The following is a 26813-nucleotide window of genomic DNA, read 5'->3' on the forward strand; positions in this document are numbered from 1 at the left end:
GCCTGTAGTCCCAGCTACTTGGGAGGCTGAAGCAGAAGAATCGCTTGAACCCAGGAGGTAGAGGTTGCAGTGAGCTGAGAACATGCCACTGCACTCCAGCCTGGGTGACAGAGCAAAATTCCATCTCAAAAAAAAAAAAAAAAAAAAATTAGTATCAAGTGGTAGCTGAGAAATGGACATGAGTTTCAAAATAATAATACCAGCATCATTATTAACAATAAAACTACCGGGTACCATCTAAGATTTCATGTGTTTTTCTTTGTCCTTAGCTTATACCCTACTGGAGAATATATGATCAAAATACTGTGTTGTAGGGTCATTCGAAAGCAATTCGTCTCTGTGTGATTTTGGAACTGACACGATGATACGCAGCTAGGTTCATCAGTTACTGTTTGTGTTGTTTAGAGATCACTTTGTTTCATTTTCCTTTTTTTTTTTTTTTTTTTTTTGAGACGGAGTCTCGCTCTGTCGCCCAGGCTGGAGTGCAGTGGCGCGATCTCGGCTCACTGCAAGCTCCGCCTCCCGGGTTCACGCCATTCTCCCGCCTCAGCCTCCGAGTAGCTGGGACTACAGGCGCCCGCCACCACACCCGGCTAGTTTTTTGTATTTTTAGTAGAGACGGGGTTTCACCATGTTAGCTAGGATGGTCTCGATCTCCTGACCTCGTGATCCACCCGCCTCGGCCTCCCAAAGTGCTGGGATTACAGGCTTGAGCCACCGCGCCCGGCCTCATTTTCCTTTTTGATTTGCCTTTGTTTTTTGTTTTTGTATACATTTAATGGGTACAAGTGCAGGTGTGTAGTTTTGTCAAATGGATTGGTTGCTCAGTGGTGATGTCTGGGCTTTGAGTGTAGTAGTGTACATTGTACCCATTAAGTAATTTCTCATCCCTCGCCCTCCTCTTCCTTTTTTTTTTTTTGTTGACAGAGTCTTGCTCTGTTACCCAGGCTGGAGTGCAGTGGTGCAATCTCAGCTCATGATTCTCGTGCCTCACCCTCCCAAGTAGCTGGGATTACAGGCATGCACCACCATGCCCAGTTAATTTTTTTTGTATTTTTAGTAGAGATGGGGTTTCACCATGTTGGCCAGGCTGGTCTCAAACTCCTGACCTCAAGTGATCCACCCACTTTGGCCTCCCAAACTGCTGACATTACAGGTGTCAGCCACCATGTCCGGCTAATTTGTTTGCATTTTTAGTAGAGAATGAGTTTCACCATGTTGGCCAGGCTTGTTTCAAATTCCTGGCCTCAAATGGTCCTCCTGCCTCAACCTCCCTTTCAAAGTCTATTATTTTACATTCTGTCCCCATGTGTACACATTATTTAGCTCCCACTTAAAAGTGAGAACATGTGGTATCTGACTTTCTGTTTCTGAATTATTTCACTTAGAATAATGGCATCCAGTTCTGTCCATGTTGCTGCAAGAGACGTGATTTCATTCTTTTTTATGGCTGAGTAATATTTTTTACTGTAAAAATGTTGACATTTTCCAAAGTGAAAACTATAAAACAAGATACATTTGGAGAAGTCTAGAGTGTTTGCTTTATTCATGTTGTTTATGCGTTAAAATATAAGCACATTGTATACATATGCATATTTACACACATATCTAAAAGATAACATATTATATATACTTTTCCATACTTCTGAACAAGTGTCTCATCTCCATAACTAAAAATTAGATGAGAGAGGCAAAGAACTCTTGTCTTAGAATTGACTTCATTGCACTATATAGCATTTCACACTGCGGTTCCAGGCCACAGAGTCCCTTGGGGTAGGGGGAGACAAAGGGTGTGGCTGACAGGGGGATCAATTCAACCACAGCAGCCATACTTCTGTTCCACATAGTTGGCATCCAAATTTGATCTGAAAAACAGTTTCCACTACTAAAAGAAAAATCCTAAGAGAAAATGACCACAAGCCAATTATCCACCCAAACCTGCTGATCCTGGCCTCCGGGAGAGGCTGTCTGGAGACCACATATTTCTTATTAACTTTACCATGATGAGATTATCTTACTGTCTGGGGTTGTCCAAACTTGAGCTCCAAGAAAACCCCTGTGTGTGTGGGGGGGGGAAAAATCCTCCTCCATTCAACAGTAGAGCAAAGGACCTCACCAATCATTTTGTCTACATCTTCATTTGAGGGAATCCTTCATGCCCATTTTATGAAACATCTTTAGCTCTGATTAAAGAGGCAAGAAAATACAAAGGAAATTGAAGAGACTGTTAGAGATTGAAGCAAACTGTCATTTTGCCTGAGTATATAAAATTAAAAGTGCTTTCAAGATGAGGTATTGAATTAGCTCAATAACTGCAAGCTCTTGGTGGGCACGGTGGCTCACGCCTGTAATCCCAGCACTTTGGGAGGCTAAGGCGGGCAGATCATGAGGTCAGGAGATTGAGACCATCCTGGCTAACATGGTAAAACCCCATCTCTACTAAAAATACAAATAATTAGCCAGGCGTGGTGGTGGGCGCCTATAATCCCAGCTACTTGGGAGGCTGAGGCAGGAGAATCACTTGAACCTGGGAGGTGGAGGTTGCAGTGAGCTGAGATTGCGCCACTACATTCCAGCCTGGGCAACAGAGAGAGACTCCCTCTCAGAAAAAATAATAATAATAATAATAATACCTGCAAGCTCCAGTGGAAGTTAGGTGTGCAGACTGACTTTATTTTGCTATTTGCCATACCTTCCTTCTGCCACTGGAAAAAATCACTCTTAGTTGTGCAAATGGAAAGGCAGTTGGCACAAATTCTATGCATACACAGACACACAACACGTAAGTCCAGGACTCCCTAGTTGTGTCATGACCATACCTCTGGTGTCTGGCACAATGCCTGGTGTATAGCAGGTAGGCAGTACATATTTTTGAAATGGATAAATGAATGTAAACATTTCTCCCCATCTTAAGCCAAATGGGTAGGCTCATCACTATTAAAAGATTGCTAACTTCTGTCTCAGACCTTTTGCAGAAGTGATGTCAAAGTAGCGTTTTTTATGGGTAGCATCTGCAATTTCCATATTTTATGGGTCAGAAGGCAGTTGTTCTGAGTATTTATTCCATGATGCTTTGAAACCTGAAGTGTATCTGTAGGACTGGCACCGCTGTAAGAAAGCCCTTTATGAGGTCATCATCCCCACTTGCCATCTCTCCCCAGATGCAGACATGCAAGCTTTTAAAAACACTTGAGAAGCCACCATGCCTCGCTTTGCAAGCCCTCTTTTAAGAAACGTCATTATCAGAAGTCAATTTGATGGCATCAAGAGGAAGCAATGCCTCCAGTATCTGAAAACACTGAGAACACTGCAGTATGATGGATTTAAGACTGTATATTTTGGGGAAACCAATATCTCAGAAAGTCTAGTAACTGGGGAAGATATTAGTGATGGATATTTCATACAAACCCCAACTTGGTGTATTGTGCACGCTGCGGGTAGTCAAGGATGGGTGCCTTGGAAATATCGGATGTTCCTAAGAGATGAGCTGTGTATCAAACCAGAAGACAGCCTCTTCTCTGAGTTCTGTGATGTGGTGAGGAAGGCCTATGGAAAGTGTGTCATCGTGGTCAAAGAGAGAAGACAGCAGGAAGAGCAGAGGCCAAAGGAAGACAGAGAGGCTGAGGGCCAGTTCTATATCCCTACAGTCATTAACTTAGCAAGCATTGCGTGTTGCCCAGAGGTGGCCAAGTCCTATGGCCATGAACTACTCTCTCTGCCTTCCCCTTGTAATTATCTGAACCCTTTAGACTCAGCCTGGTCTTCTCTGAAATGGTTTATCATCAATAACAGAAAAGAGTTTTGTTTGCAGTCCATTGACAGTGTCTATTCTTACGAATGTATACTTTTCAGCAGTTTAATTAGCAAAGGAATTGAAAGGATAAACCCAAGCAAGTGGAGAACATTAACTAGCAAAGTACGGAGATGGGAAAACTACTATCTTGGGAAATTTTCCTAAGGGCGATTCCTCCAACAAGCAGTGAGGCTGCTACATGTCTGGTCTTTACCGTCAACTCTGTTGAGATGGATTCTACACCACTGCAGCCAAAGATACTTCAACAGCGACCCCACAGGGGCGCTGCAAGAACTTGCTTGTTCCTAAGGATGTTGGCAAGCACTTTGAGTTTACTAGAAGTTTCACTAAAATGTATTGGTAAGATAGGGGTCTCGACTCTTATCTTGTGAAGGCTGCTTTGAAGGCTTTGTCAAGGGGAGGATTAGTCTAACCCAGCCCAAAGGAGGATGGCGGTAAGCAGGGGTGAGCAGGCTGAAAGGTTGTATGGTCAAAATTTAGGTCTGAGAATAAAAGAGAACCAGTGTGCAGTCATCCCACAAAAAGCCCAAATTAAATAGCGTGCCAACCAGTTTCCACCCACCAAAGTCACCCACAGGCATCCAGCTTGCCATGTGTGAGGTATTGTCCAGATGGTCACCAAGCAAGACTCCCTCCTGCCGATTATCCTTCCTTCCTTGTCGGCAAAGTGGTGGAGGATGAGAGAGAGGCATCCGCGGAGGGGAGACTCCATCCGGACCCTCCAAGGGGAGTAGGTGGTCCCAATTAGGACCTGGAAAGTTATGACAGTGGTGGGTTCAAGTGGGCTATGGTGGGCAAAGGGGTGGCATGCATGGGGGTCTGCAGAGACCACTTATTCAGCCAATCTCCCCACTAACTCCAGGAAGCCCAGCAGGTCATTAGACTGTGCCGTGGAGTTTCATCTCGAAACCCTGTAGCTGAGCCACTTGCAGCTGGGACAACACCCCCCATGTAGGTTTGGGGCTGCTGCCGATGTCTGTTGTAAGAATTTGTCGTTGTCTTTTTCACTTTTATAGAAAAAGGCTTGACCCCCATTAAACATATCATAAAATTCACTCTTGGTTATGTATATTCAGACAGTAATTTTAGAGGTAATCATTCTGAGGCATGTAAAAAGAATAATTTATGGCTGGGCACAATGATTCACACTTGTAATCCCAGCACTTTGGGAGGCCGAGGCAGGAGGACTGCTTGAGGTCACAAGTTCAAGACCAGCCTGGGCAACATAGCAAGACCTCATCTCTACAAAAATACTTAAAAATAGCTGGGCTGAGTGGCATGCATCTATAGTCCTAGCTACTTGGGAGGCTGAGGGAAGAGGATCACTTGAGCCAGAAGTTGGAGACTACAGTGACCTATGTTTGTCTACTGCACTCCAGCCTGGGTGACAAAGTGAAACTCTGTCTCTAAAGGAAAAGAAAAAAAAAACCTTGTAAGCTTATATGGGATGTTGATAGTGGTGGTGGGTGGTGGGGCACCCACTCAATTCAGTCAAATCTGCATGAATCTAAAAAATGGCTGTAAAAAATAAGGTCTTTGAAAAAAATTTATGAACATTTCTGGACTGGGCACAGTGGCGTATGCCTGTAATCCTAGCAATTTGGGAGGCCAAGGTGAAAGGATTACTTGAGCTCAGAAGTTTGAGGCCAGCAACATGGCGAAACCTCATCTCCACAAAAAATACCAAAATTCGCTGGGCATGGTGGTGCACACCTATGGTCCCAGCTGCTCAGGAGACTGAGGTGGGAGAATCACTTGAGCCCTGGGAGGCGGAGGTTGCACTGAGCAGAGATCACGCCACTGCACTCCAACCTGGGTAACAAGTCAGACCCTGCCTCAAAAAGAAAAGAAAAGAAAAGAGAGAGAGAGAGGGAGAGAGAGAAAGAAAGAATTTCTACCCAGAATTTCCTGACAGCCAAGTGCAGAAGGCATCCCATCCTTTGCTTGCCTTCTTTCCCTCCTGAACCTCCCTGTATTATTCAGAAAGACTTTGTCAGATGAAGGCGAATGTTCAGTGCTTTTCAGCAACTAAGTGGTGGACTTCCACAGCATTTTGTCATGGTTAAAAAGGGAATCCTGGTAACATTTTCCTGGAGATTAATCACACCTCAAACAGCTGACCACTCAGAACTATAAAGTTTCCACTGTTGCAGGCCTCACTTGACAGTCAACAGTGCTATATTAGTTTGTCATGGCTGTTGAAAACAAATTACCACAGGCTTGGTGACTTAAAACAACAGAAATTAAACCAGGTATAGTGGCTGTGGTTGCAGCTGCTCAGGAGGCTGAGGCAGGAGGATCGCTTGTGCCTAGAAGTTTGAGGCTACAGTGAGTTCTGATCACACCACTGCACTCCAGCCTGGGTGATAGAGTGAGACCCTGTCTCAGAAAGAAAGAGAAAGGGAGAAGGGAGAAAGGAGGGGGGTGAAGGAGGAGGGGGAGGGGAGAGAGAGTGAGAGAAAGAAAGAAGAAAGAAAGAGAGAAGAAGGAAAGAAGGGAGGGAGGGGAGAGGAGGAGAGGGAAGGGAGGGGAGGGGAGGGAACGGTGGGGAGGGGAGGGAAAGGGAGGGGAGGGGAGGGGGAGGGAGGGGAGGGAGGGGAGGGAAGGGGGGGGGGGGGGGGGGAGGGGGGGGGGGAGGGGAGGGGAGTAATCTAAAACCATCTGAGTAATCTAAAACCATCTCCACATCTCAAAATCCTTGACTTGGTTACATATGCAGACCTTTTTCCATATAAAGAGCAACATTCATAGGTTCCAGGGAACAGAACCTTGATATCTTTGGTGGCCACTATTCAGCAAGCCACAGGTGCTAAAGGAAGTCTTGCTCTGTCAATAGAAATATTGCATTTCTCATTGGCAATTAACCTGGTGAAACAGCTCCTATTGTGTAGTATATTTGTGAGGTCTTTTTCCCTCAGGATTTCATGGACATTTTAGGATTTAAGTTCCTTGAGAGCAAACCATGGTACTCAAACTTCCCTGGTCACTTCAATGTGCTCTCATTGTGCTGGCCCATGTGTGGGTGGCCTGAGTTTTGGGAGATGAGTGGGTTTTGCCTTACATCCTGTTTTATGCCACGCCTCTCGGGGTTCTGGAATAATAGGCACCAACAGCTACACTCGGTGTGTAGCACCAACAGTGCTGGGCGCGGTGGCTCACTCCTGTAATCCCAGCACTTTGGGAGGCCGAGGTGGGCGGATCATTTGAGGTAAGGGGTTTGAGACCAGCCTGACCAACATGGTGAAACCCCATCTCTACTAAAATACAAAAATTAGCCAAGTGTGATGGCGAGCACCTGTAATCTCAGCTACTCAGGGGGCTGAGGCAGGAGAATCACTTGAACCCTGGAGGTGGACGTTGCAGTGAGCCAAGATTGTGCCACTGCACTCCAGCCTGGGCGACAGAGCGAGACTCCCTCTCAAAAAAAAAAAAAAAAAAAAAAGATGTGGAAAACTGAGGCACAGAGAGAATCAACCCAGAATTCACACTTAGAGCCATTATTCATGCTGCCTCGCCGCCAACACACAGCTATTATAATTTAATTCTCTTAATCCTGTCAGTTGTTTCACAGGTAAGGAAACTAGGCGCTGGCAAGGCACCAGGGCTGTGAGATTCTGAAGCCTGTGCTCCTCACCGCCGTGCTTAGCTCAGTTATTGAAGCTGAGCTTTTCCTTTTTCACCCCCATCATTTCTACGTTGCAAGGCTCACCTCTGACCTCAGATGAGACACCAGTCGTCAAAATGGCCAACTGCCCCTGGACACCAGAAAATTTTATTTCCACATAATATTAAAGAGGAGACAGAATATCTTTTAAATACACATTATTTTGCAGCGATAAAAAAAAGGAATGTGTTTAGGTTAACAGCTAAAGATAAACCAACAGGAGCTATTTTTGTTTGAAAACTAAAGCAATTTAATAAAACAGATTTAGAGTTCTATTCCTTTGAGGCCTTGTAAAACTATTAGAAAAGAAGAAAGAAGGATCAAAAGGACTACGCTTTAATATGCAATTTTGTTACATAAGATTGTATTCATAATTAAGAAATGTTACTTTATACTAAACCTGAAAACTTCCCATAGAAAGTAATAGAAAATTCACCGGGCTTTTGGAATTGGATGGACCTAGTTGGAATCTTGAGTTTCTAGCTTCGTAGCTATATGTTCTGGATAAGTTGCTTTACTTCCTTGAGGCTCAATCAACTCCTTAATAAAATACAGTGGGACTTTAAAAATCACATAACCTGGCCGGGTGCAGTGGCTCACACCTGTAATCCCAACACTTTAGGAGGCCAAGGTGGGCAGATCACTTGAGGTTGGGAGTGCGAGACCAGCCTGGACAACATGGCAAAAACCCATCTCTACTAAAAATACAAAAATTAGCCTGGCATGGTGGCACATGCCTGTAATCCCAGCTACTCAGGAGGCTGAGGCAGAAGAATTGCTTGAACCCGGGAGGCAGAGGTTGCAGTGAGCCGAGATCGTGCCACTGCACTCCAGCCTGGATGACAGAGCAAGACTCTGTCTCAAACAAACAAACAAACAAAACAAAACATCACATAACCTGCGCCAAGCCACTGCATCATGTCTGGCACCCACTGAGTGAGTGTCCATGCTAAGGTCGAAGCAAACATGTCCACAATTAGACCTATCATCACTGACCTCATTTCCTTTACATTCTTTGAGAAAAACTTTTGTTCCTTTTTATCACTGGCATCTAATGAGAGTACACACATCTTAAGATACTTTGATCAGAGGAAACTTTGTTCTCTGGCATTTCCTTTAAGACCATCTGCAATACCTGCAATTGGTTAAGGAATTAATAATAAGAAGAGGTTTCTTCTGGTGGGAGTGGGACAGGACGGCTGGTGAGGACAGCCCACAGTCTCTTTGGGAGCAACCGTATTTAGAGCACTGTATTTAGTCAAGAGCGGGTGACCACAAGCAGCAACGCCGAGCTGAGCCACGTATCTCTAGACATGTCCACTAGAAGAGAGCTCCTGATGTTGGTGGCGCTATTCTCCTTCTGAGTGGTTGGCTGATGGAACATCCCATCCTCTCTGACCTTTCCCATCACTAACACCCACAGCCCCTCTCCCTCCCACGGACCAAGGAGGCTTCCAAGGTGGAGGTACATTAGGAAACTGCTGTCCCTAGAAGGAGCCAAGAGGTAAATTAGCAAATGGGATTCGTTGGCCATTGGCTCAATCCAATTGGGTTGGATGGAGCCCCTGCCTGGCCAACTGGTGGCTGAGTTGCCCACCCAGGCAGTATACACCCTTCCATTTGTGATTGTGCTGCCACGTGCAAACCATCTTTACATGCTTGACCTCATTCAGTTCAGATGAACACTGTACAGTAGGGAGGGCAGTGATCATTGAGCTCATTTTACAAAGGCCAGGCTGGGGTCTAACCTGTACCTAACCACGTACATAACAGTAGTAACAGGAGGGTCAGGACCAGAATCCAAGTCTTCCTATCAGGAAGCCCTTGAGCCCATCTCTATCTGGCTCCATGTTTCAGCTAAAACTGGTGAATTATGAATAGATCACAGAGATGCCAACGAAATAGAAGCTACACCACTACCACCACCACCACCACCAAAAATAAGAAGTATCAAGGTATCAGTTCAGGGGTGAAATAATGGATCCATAGTCATTGAGAGCCCAGGATCCTATCTTTTTACTCCATTGTCCTAGACTTGGTTCAGGTCTCAAAGACAGCTCTGAGTCCAAAGTGGCTGTGGAACAAGCCATTGCATTAGTATTCCAGCAGCCAAAAAGGAGAAAGGGAGGAAGAAGGGCCCATCCTGTCCCTTTTAAGGATCCTTCCAGCAATGCTGGCCTCTGTCACCATCGTGTCACTGACGCTGACGTCTTGAAGATTTTATGTCCCAGACTTCGAAGTACAAAAATTCTTGCTAGTCCTCTCTTTACTTGGCTCAGACTCGAAAGCACAGCTGTGAAGAGTCCAGTCTCAGTGAGACCATGAGGGCTGGTGCCTGTCTCTGCCTCCCACCAGCTGGGTGACCTTAGGCAGGGCCTCTCTGCCTCAGTTTCCTTATCTGTGAAAAGGGGATAATGATACCATTACCCTCCATGCAGGTTGCTGTGAGTTCTTGGGGAGTAAGGGCTGAATGATTTGCTGCCGCACACACTCTCTCCTGCCCCTCCTCCCACCTACCCCCATGGCTCCTTCCCAGGCTGGGCTCCTGCTGCCTCTCCCTCTACCCATCCTTTACAGCATAGGTCTCAAAAGGAGGGTCAAGAATTGCCTGGGGATGTTCGTATCACAAATTCCTGGTCCTTCTCCCGTAGGTTCTGATGCACTGGACCTGGAATCCAGCCCAGGAGTCTGCATTTTATTTTTAGTTTTTAGTTTTTTTGTTTTGACACAGAGTCTCACTCTTTTACCCAGGCTGGGGTGCAGTGATGTGATCTCGGCTCACTGCAACCTTCACCTCCCGGGTTCAAGCAATTCTCCTGCCTCAGCCTCCCGAGTAGCTGGGATTACAGGCATGCAGCACCACACCCAGCTAATTTTTTTTTTTAGTAGAGACAAAGTTTCACCATGTTGGCCAGGCTGGTCTCAAACTCCTGACCTCAGGTGATCCTCCTGCCTCGGCCTCCCAAAGTGCTGGGATTACAGGCATGAGCCACGGCACCAGGCCAGGGTCTGCATTTTAAACGGCCTCTCCTGCTTGCTCATGTTTGAGAATCCATCCTCCTTTCTCTTCTCCTGGACTCTCCGCCGTCCATCCTCTGGCTTCACTGTGACACAGATGAGACCTGCACGGGGGAGCTCCCTCACGGTGTGACGGTGTGTGTGTTTCCGGCAGTGGCGCAGGAGCTCTCCAATGTCAGGCCTGGGTACCTGCCACCTCTGCCTGTGGGGCCCGGCACAGAGCAGGGCACTAAGCAAACCTCCAGAACATTTGTGTACTCAGCTCAGGGTGAGGGAGGGAACTCTAAAGATCCAGGCATCTGGAAGGCTTCGGGAATGAGACATTGACAGCTATGTTTCCCTATAGACAGAATTTGAAGAAAGCTTGGGCAGAGGCAACTCTTTTGAAAGAATCCCAGACTCTTTGAATTATTTGGTTTCTGAGATTCCTCATGTACGTCTGGGTTATGTATGTACTTGTTAAACAGACTGTGAAACGGCTGAACCTCTTCCTCATGCCTGAGGTCATCACGAGGAGCATAACATCATCACACGCGGCATCCCATGTGGGACGCTGTGGCTGCTGCAGTCTCTGGCACATGAAGAGCACACGGTGAGTTCTCAAGTCTGCTTCTCAAAGACCGTCCCTCTTGCTCAAAGGTATTTCTGCTGCTGACAAGTCTTTCTTCCTTCCCGTTTCTAGTATGTTGTAAGCGTGAAAACCAAACAAATGTGTTCGGAATGTGTGAATGTGTGTAATATGATCAAGCAGGATGTGCATGAGGGACTCTGGGGCTCTCCGTGGGTGGAGAATGCGGATGTCGGCTTCTGGCCTTGCAACACATCTCAGGTCCTTTGTGTTTGTTCTCGGTCATGGTCCAGAGGGTTGCGGGATCGCTGTGGTCCAGGTGGGGTCCTGCTAGTGGGCTTTACCAGTCTCTACAACCAGTGGTGCATGCATCTGGCCAATAATTTAACATCAAACTACACATCTACCGACTTCATGTACCTAAGAAGTGGAATGATAGCAAGAACTTCGCCTTGAAAACCCCTAACCTCTGAGCCTTCAGAGACCGATTTGAATAATAAGTCCATCTCCTGCGTGGCCTGCCTTACTTCAGTTAAACTCCTTCTTTATTGAAAAAAAAACAAACAAAAAAACTCAGAACATAAAAAACGAACAAAATCCCTTCAATTAGTGATTAATCATCTCCCCCTAGTGGTCGAAGAGTGTATAGGAAAAGTATCAAAGCAAAAACAAAACTCCCAAATGCTCTTCACAAAAAACCTACACCCAGCCTGGGCAGTGCAGCGTGACCCTTGTCTCAATTAAAAATAAAAAAATTAGCAGGGCCTAGTCCCAGCTCCTCGGGAGGCTGAGGTGGGAAGATAGCTTGAGCTCAGGAGTTCGAGGCTGCAGTGAGCTATGATTGTACCGTTGCACTCCAACCTGGGGGACACAGCAAGACCTCATCTCCAAAAAAACAAAAACAAACAACAGAAAAGCCGTGGGCACCGCTGGCATGATCAGTGGTTTAGTCCAGCCCTTATGTCATCTTCTACCTAATTTTCCAAGATGGCCAGATCTTCCACAAATTCCAAAGTGTAGCTTTAAATCCCAAAGCCTAGAAAAGCACTTGTGTTTAGCACATGAGTGTCTACTGGTCAGCAGATCCCCCGCCTTGGACTTCTGAGGCACACAGGTGGGCTCCCACGACTGCCCCCGGGGCCAGCTCACCTGGACGCACACAGCCTCCCTCCACCCTAACAATGAAAACACTCTGAAACACTCTCACAGGGCTCTGGCACCTGTAGGAGGAAAAGAGGAGAAAGGAGGGTACGGAGGGCAGCCTATGAGGGGGCCTGGGGTCGGGAGTAGCTGGCCGAGGCACCCAGTGCTGGGGAGACCCCACCTCCACAGCAGATGTTTCTGCACCACCTTGTCCTCTGTGGAAGCCACTCACCTGGGAACTCCCAGCTTGAGATGGCGGGGGAGCTGTGGGTTTACAAACCACCCCCCTTTACAACATGGGGTGGAGGGTGCTGTGTAAGAGAAAGAGAAAGAGATATACAATTTGACTTATTCCAAAGGCCACGACACCTTTTTTTACAAAGGCATTTTATTTTAGTAAACAAAATACTGGTTCTTTTATTTATTTTTCTAATTTCAATTTTAATTTTTTTTTTTTTTTTTGAGACAGAGACTTGCTCTGTTGCCCAGACTGGAGTGCAGTGGTGCAATCTAGGCTCACAGCAACCTCCACCTCCCGGGTTCAAGCAGAGAATTCCTGCCTCAGCCTCCTGAGTAGCTGGGATTACAGACGTGCACCACTACACCTGGCTAATTTTTGTATTTTTAGTAGAGATGGGGTTTTACCATGTTGGCCAGGCTGGTCTCAGACTCCCGACCTCAGGCGATCCACTTGCCTTGGCCTCCCTAAGTGCTGGGGTTTCAGGTAAGAGCCAGCATACCCGGCCAGGACTGGTTCTTTTAAAAACATGGACAAATTCACACTATTGTAAGTGCAAGGTCTAGGTTGGGAGTTTATCCTCTGACAATGTATTCAATAATTAAGTATTTCTTCTCTTTCTTCTCAGCTGGAGTCCACTCAAGCTGACATTTACATGGCAGAATCTAGAAGGGAAAACCAAAGGGATGAGTAGGAAATGTTTGATAAGAGTATACCTGAGGTTTACTGCTCAGCATAAAGACCTCTGCTCAGCCATTTAAACTTAACAAGCGGACACCACTCAAGTCGATTGCTCAAGTCTATTTATTAACGAATGTATCACAGTTTCCCTTCCATCTGAAACACCCCACCCCCCTTTTATTTTTTACTTTTTTTGAAACAGAGTCTCTGTCGCCCAGGCTGGAGTGCAGTGGCGCAATCTTGGCTCACTGCAACCTCTACTTCCCAGGTTCAAGTGATTCTCACGCCTTGGCCTCCCGAGTAACTGGGATTACCGGTGCGTGCCAGCACGCCCAGCTAATTTTTATATTTTTAGTACAGACAGGGTTTCGCCATGTTGGCCAGACTGGTCTCGAACTCCTGACCTCAAGTGATCCACCCGCCTCAGCCTCCCAAAGTGCTGGGATTACAGGTGTGAGCCACCGCACCCAGCCTGAAAACCCTTTTAGTTTGAAGGAAGTCTCTAGTCTTTAAGAAGCTGCCAGCCTACAGAGGAAGCCCAGCTCCCTGAGCTGCTTCTAAGCCATCCAGCCCTGACTTAACTGCAGGTCTCTGGTGATGCTTGTGGGAGGGACGACGCCTTTATGATCTTCCATCTCATCTTTTCTTCCTTTGATCAGTTTAGCACACAAAATGGGGATTGTCAGGAATATAAATTCAATCAGTAACATTTTAATCTAAACTGCCTTCCCTCACCCTTTTTAATTTTTCTCCTCCCCATCGTAATGCCTACTCCTAAATTTCAGTCAATAAAACACCTTAAAAAAAAAAAAGAAAATAAATAACTTCTTCTATCTAGCAAAAGCCTACAGTTCACTGAGGACCAGCAAGTGAGCAGATGCCAGAAGGGGTGAGTAACAGAGAGCGAAGCGTCCCTGCGAGCTCACTTGCCTGTATTCGGGAAGGTAGTGCAGCTTGGGCTTGGCCGTGCTGATTGAATGCATTTGACCTGGGATCGATTTCTGGTTCTGTTCTTCACCATGTAGAGTGAGCCATTCTTTCAATCTGAACGTGCCTCACAGAGTCATCAGGGCTGAATAACACGGTTGTGCATGAAATGCTTAGCAAAGTCCCCAGCACAGAATAACCACTCAGTAGGTGTTGCTACTATTCGTCATCAGTAGGCCTTTAGCCTCAACAAGCCTGACGGCACTGCAAAGGTATTCCTACTGACAGAAGCGTGGAATCTCAGAGTGGGCTGGGTTTGGGAGGCCACTTAGCCCAGTGGTTCCTACCTGTTGCTGAGAAGACAACCTAAGGATTATCTAATGGGTTTTCAAAAGAGCAGAGGCTGGGCACAGTGGCTCACGCCTGTAACCTCAGCACTTCAGGAGGCTGCGGTGAAAGTATCGCTTGAGCCCAGGAGCACAAGACCAGCCTGGGCAACACAGCAAGACCCCTTCTCTACTAAAAATTGTTTTAAAAACCTCGCCGGTGTGGTGGCATGCCCTTGTAGTCCTGGCTACTCGGGAGGCTGAGGTGGGAGGACTGCCTGAGCCCAGGAGGATGAGGCTGCAGTGAGCCAAGATTGTGCCACAGAACCTCTCTAGCCTAGGTGACAGAGTAGGATCCCATATCCTAAAAACAACAACAAAAAACCCAGACACCCAAACCTAACCAGAGCCATTATGGAATCTCTCTGGGCTGAAGCCTGGGAATCTTCATTTAAACAAACACCTGGGCAATTATGATCGTTAGCCAGGTTTGGGAACCACTGACCTAGAACCCCACCACCACCACATTTGAATCCTTTTTTTTTAAGACAGGGTCTCGCTCTGTCACTCAGGCTGGAGTCCAGTGGTGTGATCATGGCTCACTGTAGCCTTGAACTCCTGGGCTCAAGCCATCCTCCACCTCAGTCTCCCAAGTAGCTGAGACTACAGGCATGCGCCACCACACCCAATAAGTGTGAGGTTAAGCTTTTTTTAAAAAAGTTTTTGTAGAGACAGGGTCTCACTATGTTGCCCACGCTGGTCTTGAACTCATTGGCTTAAATGATCCTCCCACCTCTGCCTCCCAAAGCACTGGGATTACAGGCATGAGTCACCACACCTTGCTGAATCCTCTGATTTTTAAAGTACAGCACTCAACCTGCAAAGTGAAGAAACGGCATCAACACACTGGAATCAAGGTAATTGTGAATTGTCATGTGTTAAATCTGTAACAGGGGCTTACCAGTAACTTTCTGGTACTTTGATGTACTGTAACTCCCCAAGTATGTTCTAAGCCCGCCAGTGTGTACTGTGATAGGCACTGGGTGACAAGGATGACTGCACCCTCAAGCCTAGTGAGGAGGTCCTTGGGAAGAACCTAATAAGCAAGGCCAAAGGCCATGGTGGCAGAGGAATGGCCTGTAGGGGGATGGGGAGTGGAGAGAAGTGGCAAATGAGGTCTGGGTTAAGACCAGACTGGGAAGGGATTTATTTATCATACCATGGAGTCAGACTTTATCTTAAAGATAACAGGGTTTCTTAATCTTGGAATTTCAAATGACCTTTAAGATATGGGATCCTACTCTGTCACCTAGGCTAGAGTGGGGCAGTGGCACAATCTCGGCTCACTGCAGCCTCAGCCTCCTGGGCTCCATCAATCCTCCCACCCCAGCCTCCCGAGTAGCCAGGACTACAAAAGCATGCCACCACATTGGCTAGATTTGTAAAACAATGTTTAGTAGAGAAGGGGTCTTGCTGTGTTGCCCAGGCTGGTCTTGTACTCCTGGACGCCTCACTTCTGCAAACTTCTCCCCACACACAAACGCAGACGGTTTTAGCATGTGTGCTTCTCTGGGAAGAAGGTCCACAGCTGTCATTAAGTCCTCAATTTTTAACCCAATACCTGGCAAAAACCACTGCCACTGCAGGTTTCGAGAAGGATGAACTCATCCTCCGTGCGCCTTGGCTCAGCAGCACTCAGATCCCAGGACCAGGATCTGCACACCTGGCCCTTTATGGAGCGGTTCTACCTTAGAGCAGGTGAGAGGCCACATGCCCCCACGCAGCCCTTCAGACCCGAAGGACAGGGAAGTCTCAGACCTCTCTCGTTCACTGGTCGGTCACCCCAACCCACTGGCCAGCTCCCACTTGCAAGGCCGGGTACTGTGGACTCACCTTCAGTTATCTTTTTTCTCTGATTGCTTCTTCCTTTCAGCCTCCAGTTTTTGTTGTTTTGCTTCCAATCTTTTTCTTTGGTATATTTTCACTCCAGCAAATGCCAGGCAGAGAATTAATGTTTTTGCTGCCAAGATATACAGCAGCAGGGGCACATGCTCAAGAACCTTCAAGAAGAAAGAAGCCATGTTAACTAAATGTTCCATCACTGACATGGGAGGTTTCTCTTATGTTCCTTCAGTCAACAAATATTCACTTAGCACCTATTCTGCAACAGGCACGAGGATAGGGGGCTGGGGCTACATGGGAGACCAGGCAGAAAAGGTCTCTATCCACATAGGACCAACAGTCAAGTTACAGCTCTGCTCTTTGCTGCTTGCTTGCAACTGGCTTCATGGAGGGGATCACCAGCCATATACAGGCGTGATAACTCTGGTCTCTCACAGCTCAACCGTGCAACCTGCTGATCACCCAGGCCCTTGCTTCTGAGGCAGCAGCCAGATCCAGTGAAAGGAGCTGGAGCCCGGAGGCCTGGGTCACAGCTCTACTTTGCCACCGACTGACTGTGTGACCTGGGTCAGGCAATGAGCTCCTTTCTTGCTTGCTTTCTGAGCTCCTGCCCCTTCATCTGCAAAGTAAGAGTGAATCAGACCTTGCTTCTGGAAACTGCAGCTTTAGTATTCTGGGATTTTCTTTTGCTTCTAGAGACTCATTAGCAATGGCAATTGACGGTAAAATAAAACACAACAGAAGTCAAAACATTAAAACATAGCTACTTCCTAACTGCTCTTGCAACCCCATTCACTAAAATAAAGTCTAGGGAAAAACTATGGATTTGAATTACTCACTCTTTGCACTAGTAGGTTTTTGTGTGTGTGAAATTCTATATATTGCAATAGTACCTCAAAGCAAATATTAGTTCCATACACATGGTTCGTATGACCTGAATGATAATCATGTACTTTTTGTGTGATTAAAAATTCCCTCCCAAATAGTGAAAAGGTATGCTTTGGTTGAGCAATCATTATTTTAGAGGACCAGGTAGGATTTTATCCCAATGAAATCCTTATTTCTGCCAATCACTTATTATATGAAATACGAATGAGATTCCACTACGGGGGATACATGTGCACCTCCCTCTTATAGTCTAACCGAAGTTGATCTGAACCTAGTTAGTGTGCACAACATGTTCATAGGACCAGGGGGTGGAAAGAACTTCCAAGGGGACCTAATCGACCCGCTGTTTATATAAGCAAGGAAAGTAGAGCTCCTGGAGGTTGAACGGTTGAGGCGTCCCACAGCTCCCTCGTGAGGAGCCAGTTGGAAGGACATTCTAACCCCGGGGCCAGTCTCCCTTCCACTGAAGCCTGATTTTCAATAAACTGCAATTCATGAAATCACAATGTATGTAGATAAATGTTCCTATGATTGTATCGAAACTATGACTCAGAACTAGATGTGGATTTCACACTTAGAAGCTGTAGCATCAGCTGCTGTAGACTGGGAACTCACGGCGTGCAAACTGCCTTACGCGGCTCTCTCCCTTCTGCCCTTAGCCACCTCCAGAAGCAGATGGCTCGTCCTGACTGTGGGGGAGCTGAGAAAATGCAGAGGCGGGGAGGCCAGCAGTCAGCGAGGCAGGGCCCGACCCAGCTCCAAATGCTCCAAAGCCCAACTCTGTAGCATCACACTGTCCTGTACTGTATATGATTCATTCCTCACACCCATCCACTTCACATTTACAATATGCAAATACACTATGGCTCGGCTACTGAATTTTCCAGAGGCAACTGGACTCGCTACCTCTGAAATCATTTAACTGGTTATGTATGGATATTTGCAGAAGGGATATAGCATGATATGATAGAAATACAATGAAAATCATGGGAGGAGGCAGGGATGCAAATACTTAAATCGTTGCAATTTTACTAAAACAGTAAGAACACAAGAACACTCAGTAATTAGCTAATAGTTTTCAACCATGAAATTGTTTTAACAGTAAAGAATAAGCACGACACATGTACTTCAGAAAGATCACTCTGGCATCAGTATAAAAGACTGAAAAAGTTCCGAAAGTGAAACTTTTCAAGTTTTTACTCTGGTAAATATAAGTAGCTTTAAACACTGACTTCGTTTCCAGGCTCTTCTTCCCTCAGACCTAGGCTAATCCCATCCCTCCAGTAAACCTTGAAATCCTGTTTCCTTGAAGGTTTGCATTTTAGAGGTGAAGGTTTGGTGCCATGCCTACAAACCAGCTATGAAAAGAATGTTGTTGTATAAACTTCTTTTTGTTTACTAGGATTTTCCAGGCTACCTGACGCACTGACTCACACTGGGAAAAGCTACTCTCTTCCAGCTTTCTCAGTCTCTCTGAATAAACCAATGGGGCCCTATTATTATTATTATTTTTCTCAAGACGGAGTCTTGCTCTGTCACCCAGGCTGGAGTACAAAGGCACCATCTCGGCTCACTGCAACCTCCTGGGTTCAAGCAATTCTCCTGCCTCAGCCTCCCGAGTAGCTGGGATTACAGGCACGTGCCACCACGCCCGGCTAATTTTTTGTACATTTAGTAGAGGCAGGGTTTCACCATGTTGGCCAGGCTGCTCTCCAACTCCCGACCTCATGATCCGCCCGCCTCGGCCTCCCAAAGTGCTGGGATTACAGGTGTGAGCCACGGCGCCTGGCCAGGGCCCTATTATTAATATAATGAAGACCACATTACTGCCCATAGCTATCTACAATCCAAATAGGAAACTTAGCTTTAGCAATTGCAGGAATGTACTCTCTCATCCAGAGGTTAGAAAATGCGTGGAAATGGAAACATATCAGCCATTGGACACCGGTGGGAGGTTTCAGTGTTCACTTTGTTTTACAGGCAGTGGAGAGGCACAGCAAGAGGCAGAAGTGTGGACTGAGAAGGATGCAGCACAAGGGCAGCAGGGGTCAAGAACATTCATAGGGTAAAGCGAAGGGCTCCAGAGCCCCTTCCTGCCCCCTCTTAGGCACTAACCTTCAGTGGTATGAAACCCCTTCCTCCAATTTCCTTTGAACAAATCCCTTACATCTCTTGAAACATACAGACCTTCGGGGAGGAAAATGAATGCTGCCAGGGTAGACTGGATCTACATGAATTTTTTTTTGAGACTCCAACCAGGCTGGAGTACTGTGGCATGATCACGGCTTCTCACAGCCTTGACCTCCCAGGTTCAAGCCATCCTCCCACCTCAGCATCCCAAGTAGATGGGACTACAGGCACATGACACCAAGCCCAGCTAATTTTTTCTGATTTTTTGGAGAGATGGGGTCCCACTATGTTGCCTAGGCTGGTGTTGAACTCCTGGGCTCATGTGATCTTCCCACCTCAGCCTCCCAAAGTGCTAGGATTACAGGGGTGAGTCACCGTGCCTGGCCCAGATCTACATTAACTTTTAAAAACAAAACCCTAATACCTGTGAAATGGGAATAACTAAGTTTTTTTGTTTTTTTTTTTTTGAGACGGAGTCTCGCTCTGTCATCCAGGCTGGAGTCCAGTGGTGCGATCTTGGCTCACTGCAAGCTCCGTTTACGCCATTCTGCCTCAGCCTCCCGAGTAGCTGGGACTACAGGCGCCCGCCACCACGCCCAGCTAATTTTTTGTATTTTTTAGTAGAGATGGGGTTTCACCGTGTTAGCCAGATGGTCTCAATCTCCTGACCTCGTGATCTGCCCGCCTCAGCCGGGAATAACTAAGTTTTTAAATAATGGGGCCACACTTGTTGCTAATGCACAGGTAGCATTGTAGACTGTCACTGCTGGCCATGGCCCACTGAGCCAGAGGGGGAAGGCCACCAGATGCACCGGGGGCTACCAAACCTTCCACCTTCCGCAGCTCTCTGCAATCAGGGCCATGTCTTTGTTTTCCTTTTGAGACAGGATCTCACTCTGTTGCCCAGGCTGGAGTGCAGGGGCATGATCTCGGCTGACTGCAACCTCCACTTCCCAGGCTCAAGCAATTCTCCAGCCTCAGCTTCCCTAGTAGCTGGGACTACAGGTACGCATCTCCATGCCCAGCTAACCTTTGTATTTTTTTGTAGAGACAGGGTTTCGCCACGTTGTCCAGGCTGGTCTCGAACTCCTGAGCTCAAAGTGATCTACCTGCCTCGGCCTCCCAAAGTGCTGGGATTACAGGCATGAGCCACCGCGCCCGGCCTGGGGCCATTCCTTTCTAACACTACATGAGATGGGGCTGTGTTTAAACACAAAGCTGCTCCCTGGAAGCCACGGTGCAGAAGCTGGGAAGGTTTGGGCAGATTTTGTTCCTGATGGCAGAAAAAACTGTCACAAGCAAGACTGGCCCGAGTGGTCACGTGGGTTGGTGTCACTCACAATTAAAGAGGAAAACTCCCTACGCATTGCGTTTGACCAGTGTGCACCAGCCCTGCCTGGAACTTGTGAGAAGTGCAAATTCTCAGGCCCCAGCCAGATCTACCCAATCAGAAACTCTGGAGTCGGGCTCGAAATCCTTGCCTTAACTAGTGCTCAGGGGTGAGAAACACAGCCTTGAGGCATTAGGTTTAATGCTTTGAACCTTAGCCCTTAGTACCAGTTACTACCTCTCTCCTCTACTGACTTAGCCACTGCAGTGGGCGAATGGCCTCCCTAAACCTCGGCCCACACTGTGTTCCGCTCCTTCCCCTCTCCATCCTCTCACTGCCTCTTCTTTCCTTCCCAACCTTTCCACCGTGAGCTCTGATCCTCAAGGCATTCTAAACAAACTCTCCTATATGTTCCAACCCTTCACAGAACACTCACTCTGCATCTTTAACTTACACCGGGTCCTGGGCCCTCGGCCCTCCTGCAGGGCCTGCCAAGCCTCTCGCCCCACAGAGCTGGGGAAGATGGGAAAGCTACCTTCCTGCCTCCCGGATCGTGCTTCCAGACCTTTCCAGTTTCTCCTTGCGATAGAAAACCACTGGATGTTTTGAAGAAAATGCTTATAATAATTGAAAAAAACACACAGAATAAGATCCTATGTATGGAAACACGCCACACATATATACAGAAAAAGTGAATATACCGAGATTGTTAATAGTAGCCATTTCTAGATGGTGAGACAATGTACAACTTTTGCTTGATTTTAGACTTTGCAAAGTGACTACAATAAACATTATTTTAGTGGCTGCTCTCTTAAACAACCTCCACCTCACCTTATTGACTTCCGGGACTTACAACGACCTTCTCCTTTCTCTCGGTGAAACCTGATTGCTGACCTACTCCCTGGCTGCCCTTGAACTTCTGCTCCCGCCAGTTGAATCTAATGTTTCACAGGGGTCAGGTGTGTTTACTCGCCAACCAGTTTATTTAAGTTGTACTTGGTGCTATGTTCCATAACTTATTTAAACATCACACTTGTGAAATATGACTGTATAAAGCAAGAGTTTTTATGAAAACTAAGTTGAATGCTTTGAAAGACTCAAGTTTGAGTTGGAAAAAAAATGCTGTTGGCAAGACAACTGTGAAAGGTGAGGGAAGAGCGTGAAATGCTGGAAAGATTCTGTGTGTGCATTGCTCGTAAGATCTTAATCCACTGTCTCAGTCAATGCAGGCTCCTAGAGCAAAGGACCACAGACGGGGTGACTTATTGAAGAGGTGCTTATCACAGTTCGGAAGGCCGGAAGCCTGAGGATCAGGGTGCAGTACAGGGGGTTCTAGCGGGGCCCTCTTCCAGACTGCCGACGGTTGGCTTCTTGTTGTACCCCCAACACGGCAGAAAGAGGGTAAGAGAGCGCTCTGGAGCCCTTTTAATACAGTCACTCTTCCAAACATTAGGGCTCCAGCCTCATCACCTAATTACCTCTTACAAGCTCCAACTCCAAATATTATCACACTGGGCACTATGGTTGCAAAACATGTACTTGGAGAAACACAAATATTCAGTCCACTGCATCTACTTTAAAGGAACCAAAATGGCCCGAGCACGGTGGCTCAATCCTGTTATCCCAACACTCTGGGAGGCTCAGGCGAGAGGACGGCTTGAGTCCAGGAGTTCAAGATCAGCCTGGGCAACATAGTGGAGCCCTATCTCTACAAAAAAAAAAAAAAAGCATAAAAAAGAAAGCACAATGCAAAATTGCAGGTAAAGCTTTAAAGGTATATAGTTTTTATAACAAAAGTGAGGAAGATTTGAAGTTAGTGAAAGTACACTCAAAGAAAAGGCCTGGCCTTCTTCCAGAAGTCCAGTGAGTAAATGTACATTTACGTTTTAACTTAAAATGAAACATAAATATTATGCTTTCACCTACTTTTTCTTTTTAATCAGTCTACTTGTATAGAACTGTTATTCTGAATTTTCACAATCAGAAGGAAGAAAAACACCCCAAGCCATAAATATTTAAAACTATACTCACCTTCCAGTTCATGGTAGACTGTGAATTCACTCCTGATCAACACAAACCCCCAACAGACAAGTACATGAGAGGCAGCTGGAAGGTCAAGTCCAGGGAGCTGGAAGGTCTGATCTGCGCAGGAAGAAACAGGACAGTTTGGAGTTCCTAGGGCAGACCAGCTTAGAAAGGTGTCTCTCTGATGGAGAGAGGGCATGGGAACAGAAAGCCAACTCCGCAGAGAGGTGGGCTGTGTCCTTGACAAGGCGATTGAGAGACTGGTGGGAAGTGGATGGGCTGGGCGAGGACCCAGACAGGCCTGGCCCTTGCTGAGCAGAAAGCTCTCCTCAGCAGCTCTCTGTAGCCCCCAGCAGCACAGCATCTCTCCTGAGGGAACATGGGCTCCCATCCCATTCATCTGTGGACCTAAGAGCCCAAGTCTAAAATCCGTCCCTCCACCTGCCTCCAGACCGAAACACAAGCTCGTTTGGGAGTGAGTCTTTGTCAAGTCCTCTGAGTGTCAATTAAGTTCAATTTGGTTTTTCAAAGATGATCTGGGAGCAAGGGAATAAGGGATAGGGCAGAAAAACTGTCGGATGCAATTCAGATGCAGAATCCTCTCTAAAGCTTGAGGGAGACCTAGTAGAAGATGGGGAAGGAAGTGATATCAGAGAGGATGGTGAATTGTGAATTCCAGAGTTGCAGAATTGTTCTTTAGATTCTGATTTTTTAAATAACAGCACTTTGGTTCAGAGGGTTAATGACTTACCCCAGGTCATACGCCACACCGTGGCATATGGAAGGAAGAAGGCAGGGCAGGCAGCCCAAGCCTTGGGATTCCCTCCAAGGTCTTGTAGGTCACTACTCTTAGAATATGACACGTACCCCAAGAAGACTTGAGCTCTGGATGAAGAACCTACACCCTCTGGTAAGTGACTTTCCACTGGGGCTTCAGTCCCATCTGTAGGTGAAGAAAGGCGTCAAGCAGATCGTGTTCACTGCCCCTACGTTTTCTGAAATTCAGTGCTTTATAGCACAATAATCATAGCTTAACTTTTTTGTGTCAGAGACAAAAAGGTGGCTAAAGTGCTTAGACGGGTTAAGGCATTTAGCCCTCACAACTACCCCATGAGACAGCTTACTGCCTCCACTTTAGAGCGGAGGACATAAAATTTAAGTAACACATCGAGGGTCTCACAGGGGGGCCTGGGATTCGAACCCATCCAGTCTGGCTCCAGGGCTCTAACCTTGGCACTATCCTGACACAGGCAGAGAGCTTTGCATTCAAAAGTCAGGGAAACACTTTTCCTGAAGTGTACTTACCGTCATAATTAAGAAAAGTGGCTGAAAATGTCAGAGGCCTTTAGAACAGGGATAAGATGAACTTCAGGCAAGATGTTTTTTTAAAAACTTTCAATTACAAAGATCTCCCATCTATTCAAGATTATAATATCTTGAAAATAAGCTAGCAGTTGGCACAAGGTAGCCAAGTTTTCCCCATGACTTCTTCAAAGTCAGATAAGGTAGCGATAGGAATTTAAATCGTAGCTCTGTTTAACTGTAATGATGGTGGCTGAACGTGCTCGTTACCTTCATGTGTAAATGGCCCACTTGTCTTTAAAGAGCAGCAGATTCTGACCTGCCCTAAAGAAATATGCTCCTAACATGCTATAACCTGTTGCTACAATTTTCACTTTGAGTATTTCTAATAATCTTAGTGAATAGCTATGTTGTATATTAAAATGTTAAAGGTCTTACAAATTTTATTTTTACAATTTCTGCTTTAATTGAGTTGTATACAGATATAGTAGATGAGTCTGGCTGTTCCCTGAAAATTTTCTGAGACAAAACTGCATACCCAGTGAATTGATGTACGTAGAATATTGATTCCCAAAGTCAAGAACGAGAAATAGGTCCAACGATCTTACAGGAGGAAATGAATGAAAAACCATCCAGCGGTCTGGCCCTCTGGAAAACATGTGCTATGTGCACTAGCAGTGTGACCTTGGACAAGTCACTTGGCCTCTCTCAGCCTCAACTTGCCCGTCTGTAAATTCTCTTGCAGATTAGACTGTAAACACTAAGCACCACGGCCAACACATAGAAAGCACTGAATGTCAGCCATTCTTGTTATGTTAAATCTCTCTCCTTCCATGACTGGACATGCCAAGCTGAAGGATATAGGCTAGTGACATCCAGGGCAAAATGCAGTCATTCCAAGACAGCAGGGCAGGGAATAAAGATCAGTAGCCTGAGGACCAGGAGAACCGGAGATCTGAGCTCTACTCTTGGTGGCACCCATGGAGTGGCATATGACCTGGGGTAAGTCATTAACCCTCTGAACCAAAGTGCTGTCATTTAAAAAATCAGAATCTAAAGAACAATTCTGCAACTCTGGAATTCACAATTCACCATCCTCTCTGATATCACAGAACCTGACTGCCAAAATATACTGGCAGCTACCTCAACTTCATACCTGGAGTGATAAAATTCAAGCTCTTTAGGAAAGAAACATATTTAATCCGCAATAGCAGCAGAAGGGCTGTAGTGAGGTGGGAGTCAAGAGGGTGAACCACCCTGATCTGCCCTGCTCATTTCCACCCACTCCCTCTGAATTACCACTTTTCCCCACCTCCCTTCAATTACATGCCCAAGCCAGCCATTTTCATAGAGCCTTTGGCAAATGAGAAGAAAAAAGCTAAAAGTATCACTCTGCTGCCATATGTACACCCAATGCAATATTAGAAAACAGGCAGCTGGTATCTGAGGGTTGAACTGCAAAAGCCAACAAGGTGGGGACGTTTTTGAGGGGCATAAAATCTATGAAGTACGGGAAATTTTTAACTTTCCCTGGAACTATCCACGATCTTAGCTTAAAACACAAAAGTAACAAGTGGCTTAGATACAACTCCAAATATTTCTATTTCCTTCACTGCAAGAATACCCTGTCTTCCTTTGTCAGGTTTCTCTTAGAAACAAAAAAGCTATTCGCTTATTTTGATTAGACCAACTAAAGCAATATGGATAACGTGTCGTCCACAATCTATTAATACCTTTTCTTCTTGGCACACCTAACAAATTCAAGGATCAGTCTACTGCTTGCTGTCTCCTTCCAGTCACTAATCACGCTGCGCCCTCTGTCTGAACTTTCTGAAACTGTTCTCATTCCCGGTCTCTACCCTTTTCACCCAACCCTTCACCCAATCATAAGGAGGGGTAGGTCCAGGGAGGGGGCTGCCAAGTGAACCTTGGGCATGACTTGGCCCTCTACACGGGGGCCTTGACCTTCAAGAAACCAGCCCTGCCCGATCTCAGCTGCCCAGACTCCACAACTCAACATTTCAGGGATCCGCCAAGAAGCGATGACAGGTGTCTGCGTCTCTCCCTGCTGGAAGTCCAGGCCCCAGAGGGCAACGTCGGTGCCTGTGCTCGCTGTGCAACCCTGGGCGAGTCGCTGAACCTCTCTGGGCCTCAGCTCCTCCTGGGTAACCCGGGGGCCAGTTCAGGGTCCTCTCCCCACCCCCTTCCCCCAACACTCAGGGAGCAACACTTGCCCTCCCCACCCCCCCCCATCCCCCAAAGCGGAAGATGAGGGCCAGGGGCTGTCATCGCTTCCCCCACCATTCCAGAGGATTGCTCGTCCCCCTAGACCCGCCGGAGACCAACACCGTAGCCTTGAACCAATCATGGGCCCCGCCCGGGCCACGTGCCAGCCGGAACATGCTGCTCAGCGGGCTGACGGCGCCCGACGGCCGGGTCCGGCTGGGGCGCCCCGCTGTGGGTCCTGGCGGCCTTCACCTTCCGGATCCCCGCCCCAGCGCGACCGGGCGCCCGCCGACTTTTGTCTAGGAGGGAAAACGCGAGCGCAGGGCCGGCCGCGAGATCGCAGCACCCCAAAGAGCTTTTGGAGTTTGGGTCACACCCTCCTAACCCAACGTCACACACTTACTGATCCCGGTGGCTGAGCCTTCCGCGCCAGGCCGCACACAAACCACGACTTCCACCGTCCTGCCGGGGAAAACTACATGTCCCGAAATGCACCACTCCGTGCGCAGGCGCAATGGGCCAGTGCAGCCGACCTGGGTGCACTACTCCGTGCTCAGGCGCAGTGGGCTCGGGCAGCCGTCCTGGGGCGCGCCGCTCCGTGCGCAGGCGCAATGAGCCCAGGCGGGCAGCC

General features: G+C 47.1%; 2 protein-coding genes across 5 annotated transcripts; one reads left to right on the top strand and one right to left on the bottom strand.

Annotated features, from left to right (window-relative positions):
- Window positions 1-1513: 1513 nt before the first annotated feature.
- Window positions 1514-26803, bottom strand: SMIM11A (small integral membrane protein 11A). 4 transcript variants are annotated; one of them, XR_003118770.1, is made up of 5 exons: window positions 26586-26673; window positions 22661-22771; window positions 16273-16439; window positions 4377-4565; window positions 1514-2183 (listed from the first exon to the last, which is right to left on the bottom strand). XR_003118770.1 is itself a non-coding variant. In XM_025381193.1 (4 exons), the coding sequence occupies exons 2-3, from the start codon at window positions 22670-22672 to the stop codon at window positions 16275-16277; spliced, it is 177 nt and encodes a 58-aa protein (XP_025236978.1). In that variant the 5' UTR covers window positions 22673-22771; window positions 26586-26703; the 3' UTR covers window positions 12576-13110; window positions 16273-16274. The 4 variants fall into 4 exon arrangements, 2 of the variants coding, with proteins under 2 accessions (XP_025236978.1, XP_025236979.1); XR_003118771.1 differs by lacking the exon at window positions 4377-4565 and having other exon boundaries at window positions 26586-26650; XM_025381193.1 differs by lacking the exons at window positions 1514-2183; window positions 4377-4565 and adding an exon at window positions 12576-13110 and having other exon boundaries at window positions 26586-26703.
- On the top strand, window positions 3056-4177 carry FAM243A (family with sequence similarity 243 member A). The gene has a single exon (XM_025381192.1). It carries the CDS (start codon window positions 3203-3205, stop codon window positions 3956-3958), a length of 756 nt encoding a protein of 251 aa, XP_025236977.1. The 5' UTR covers window positions 3056-3202; the 3' UTR covers window positions 3959-4177.
- Window positions 26804-26813: the final 10 nt, after the last annotated feature.

This window comes from Theropithecus gelada, chromosome 3, assembly GCF_003255815.1.
Source record: "Theropithecus gelada isolate Dixy chromosome 3, Tgel_1.0, whole genome shotgun sequence".
Taxonomy (NCBI): Eukaryota; Metazoa; Chordata; class Mammalia; order Primates; family Cercopithecidae; genus Theropithecus; species Theropithecus gelada.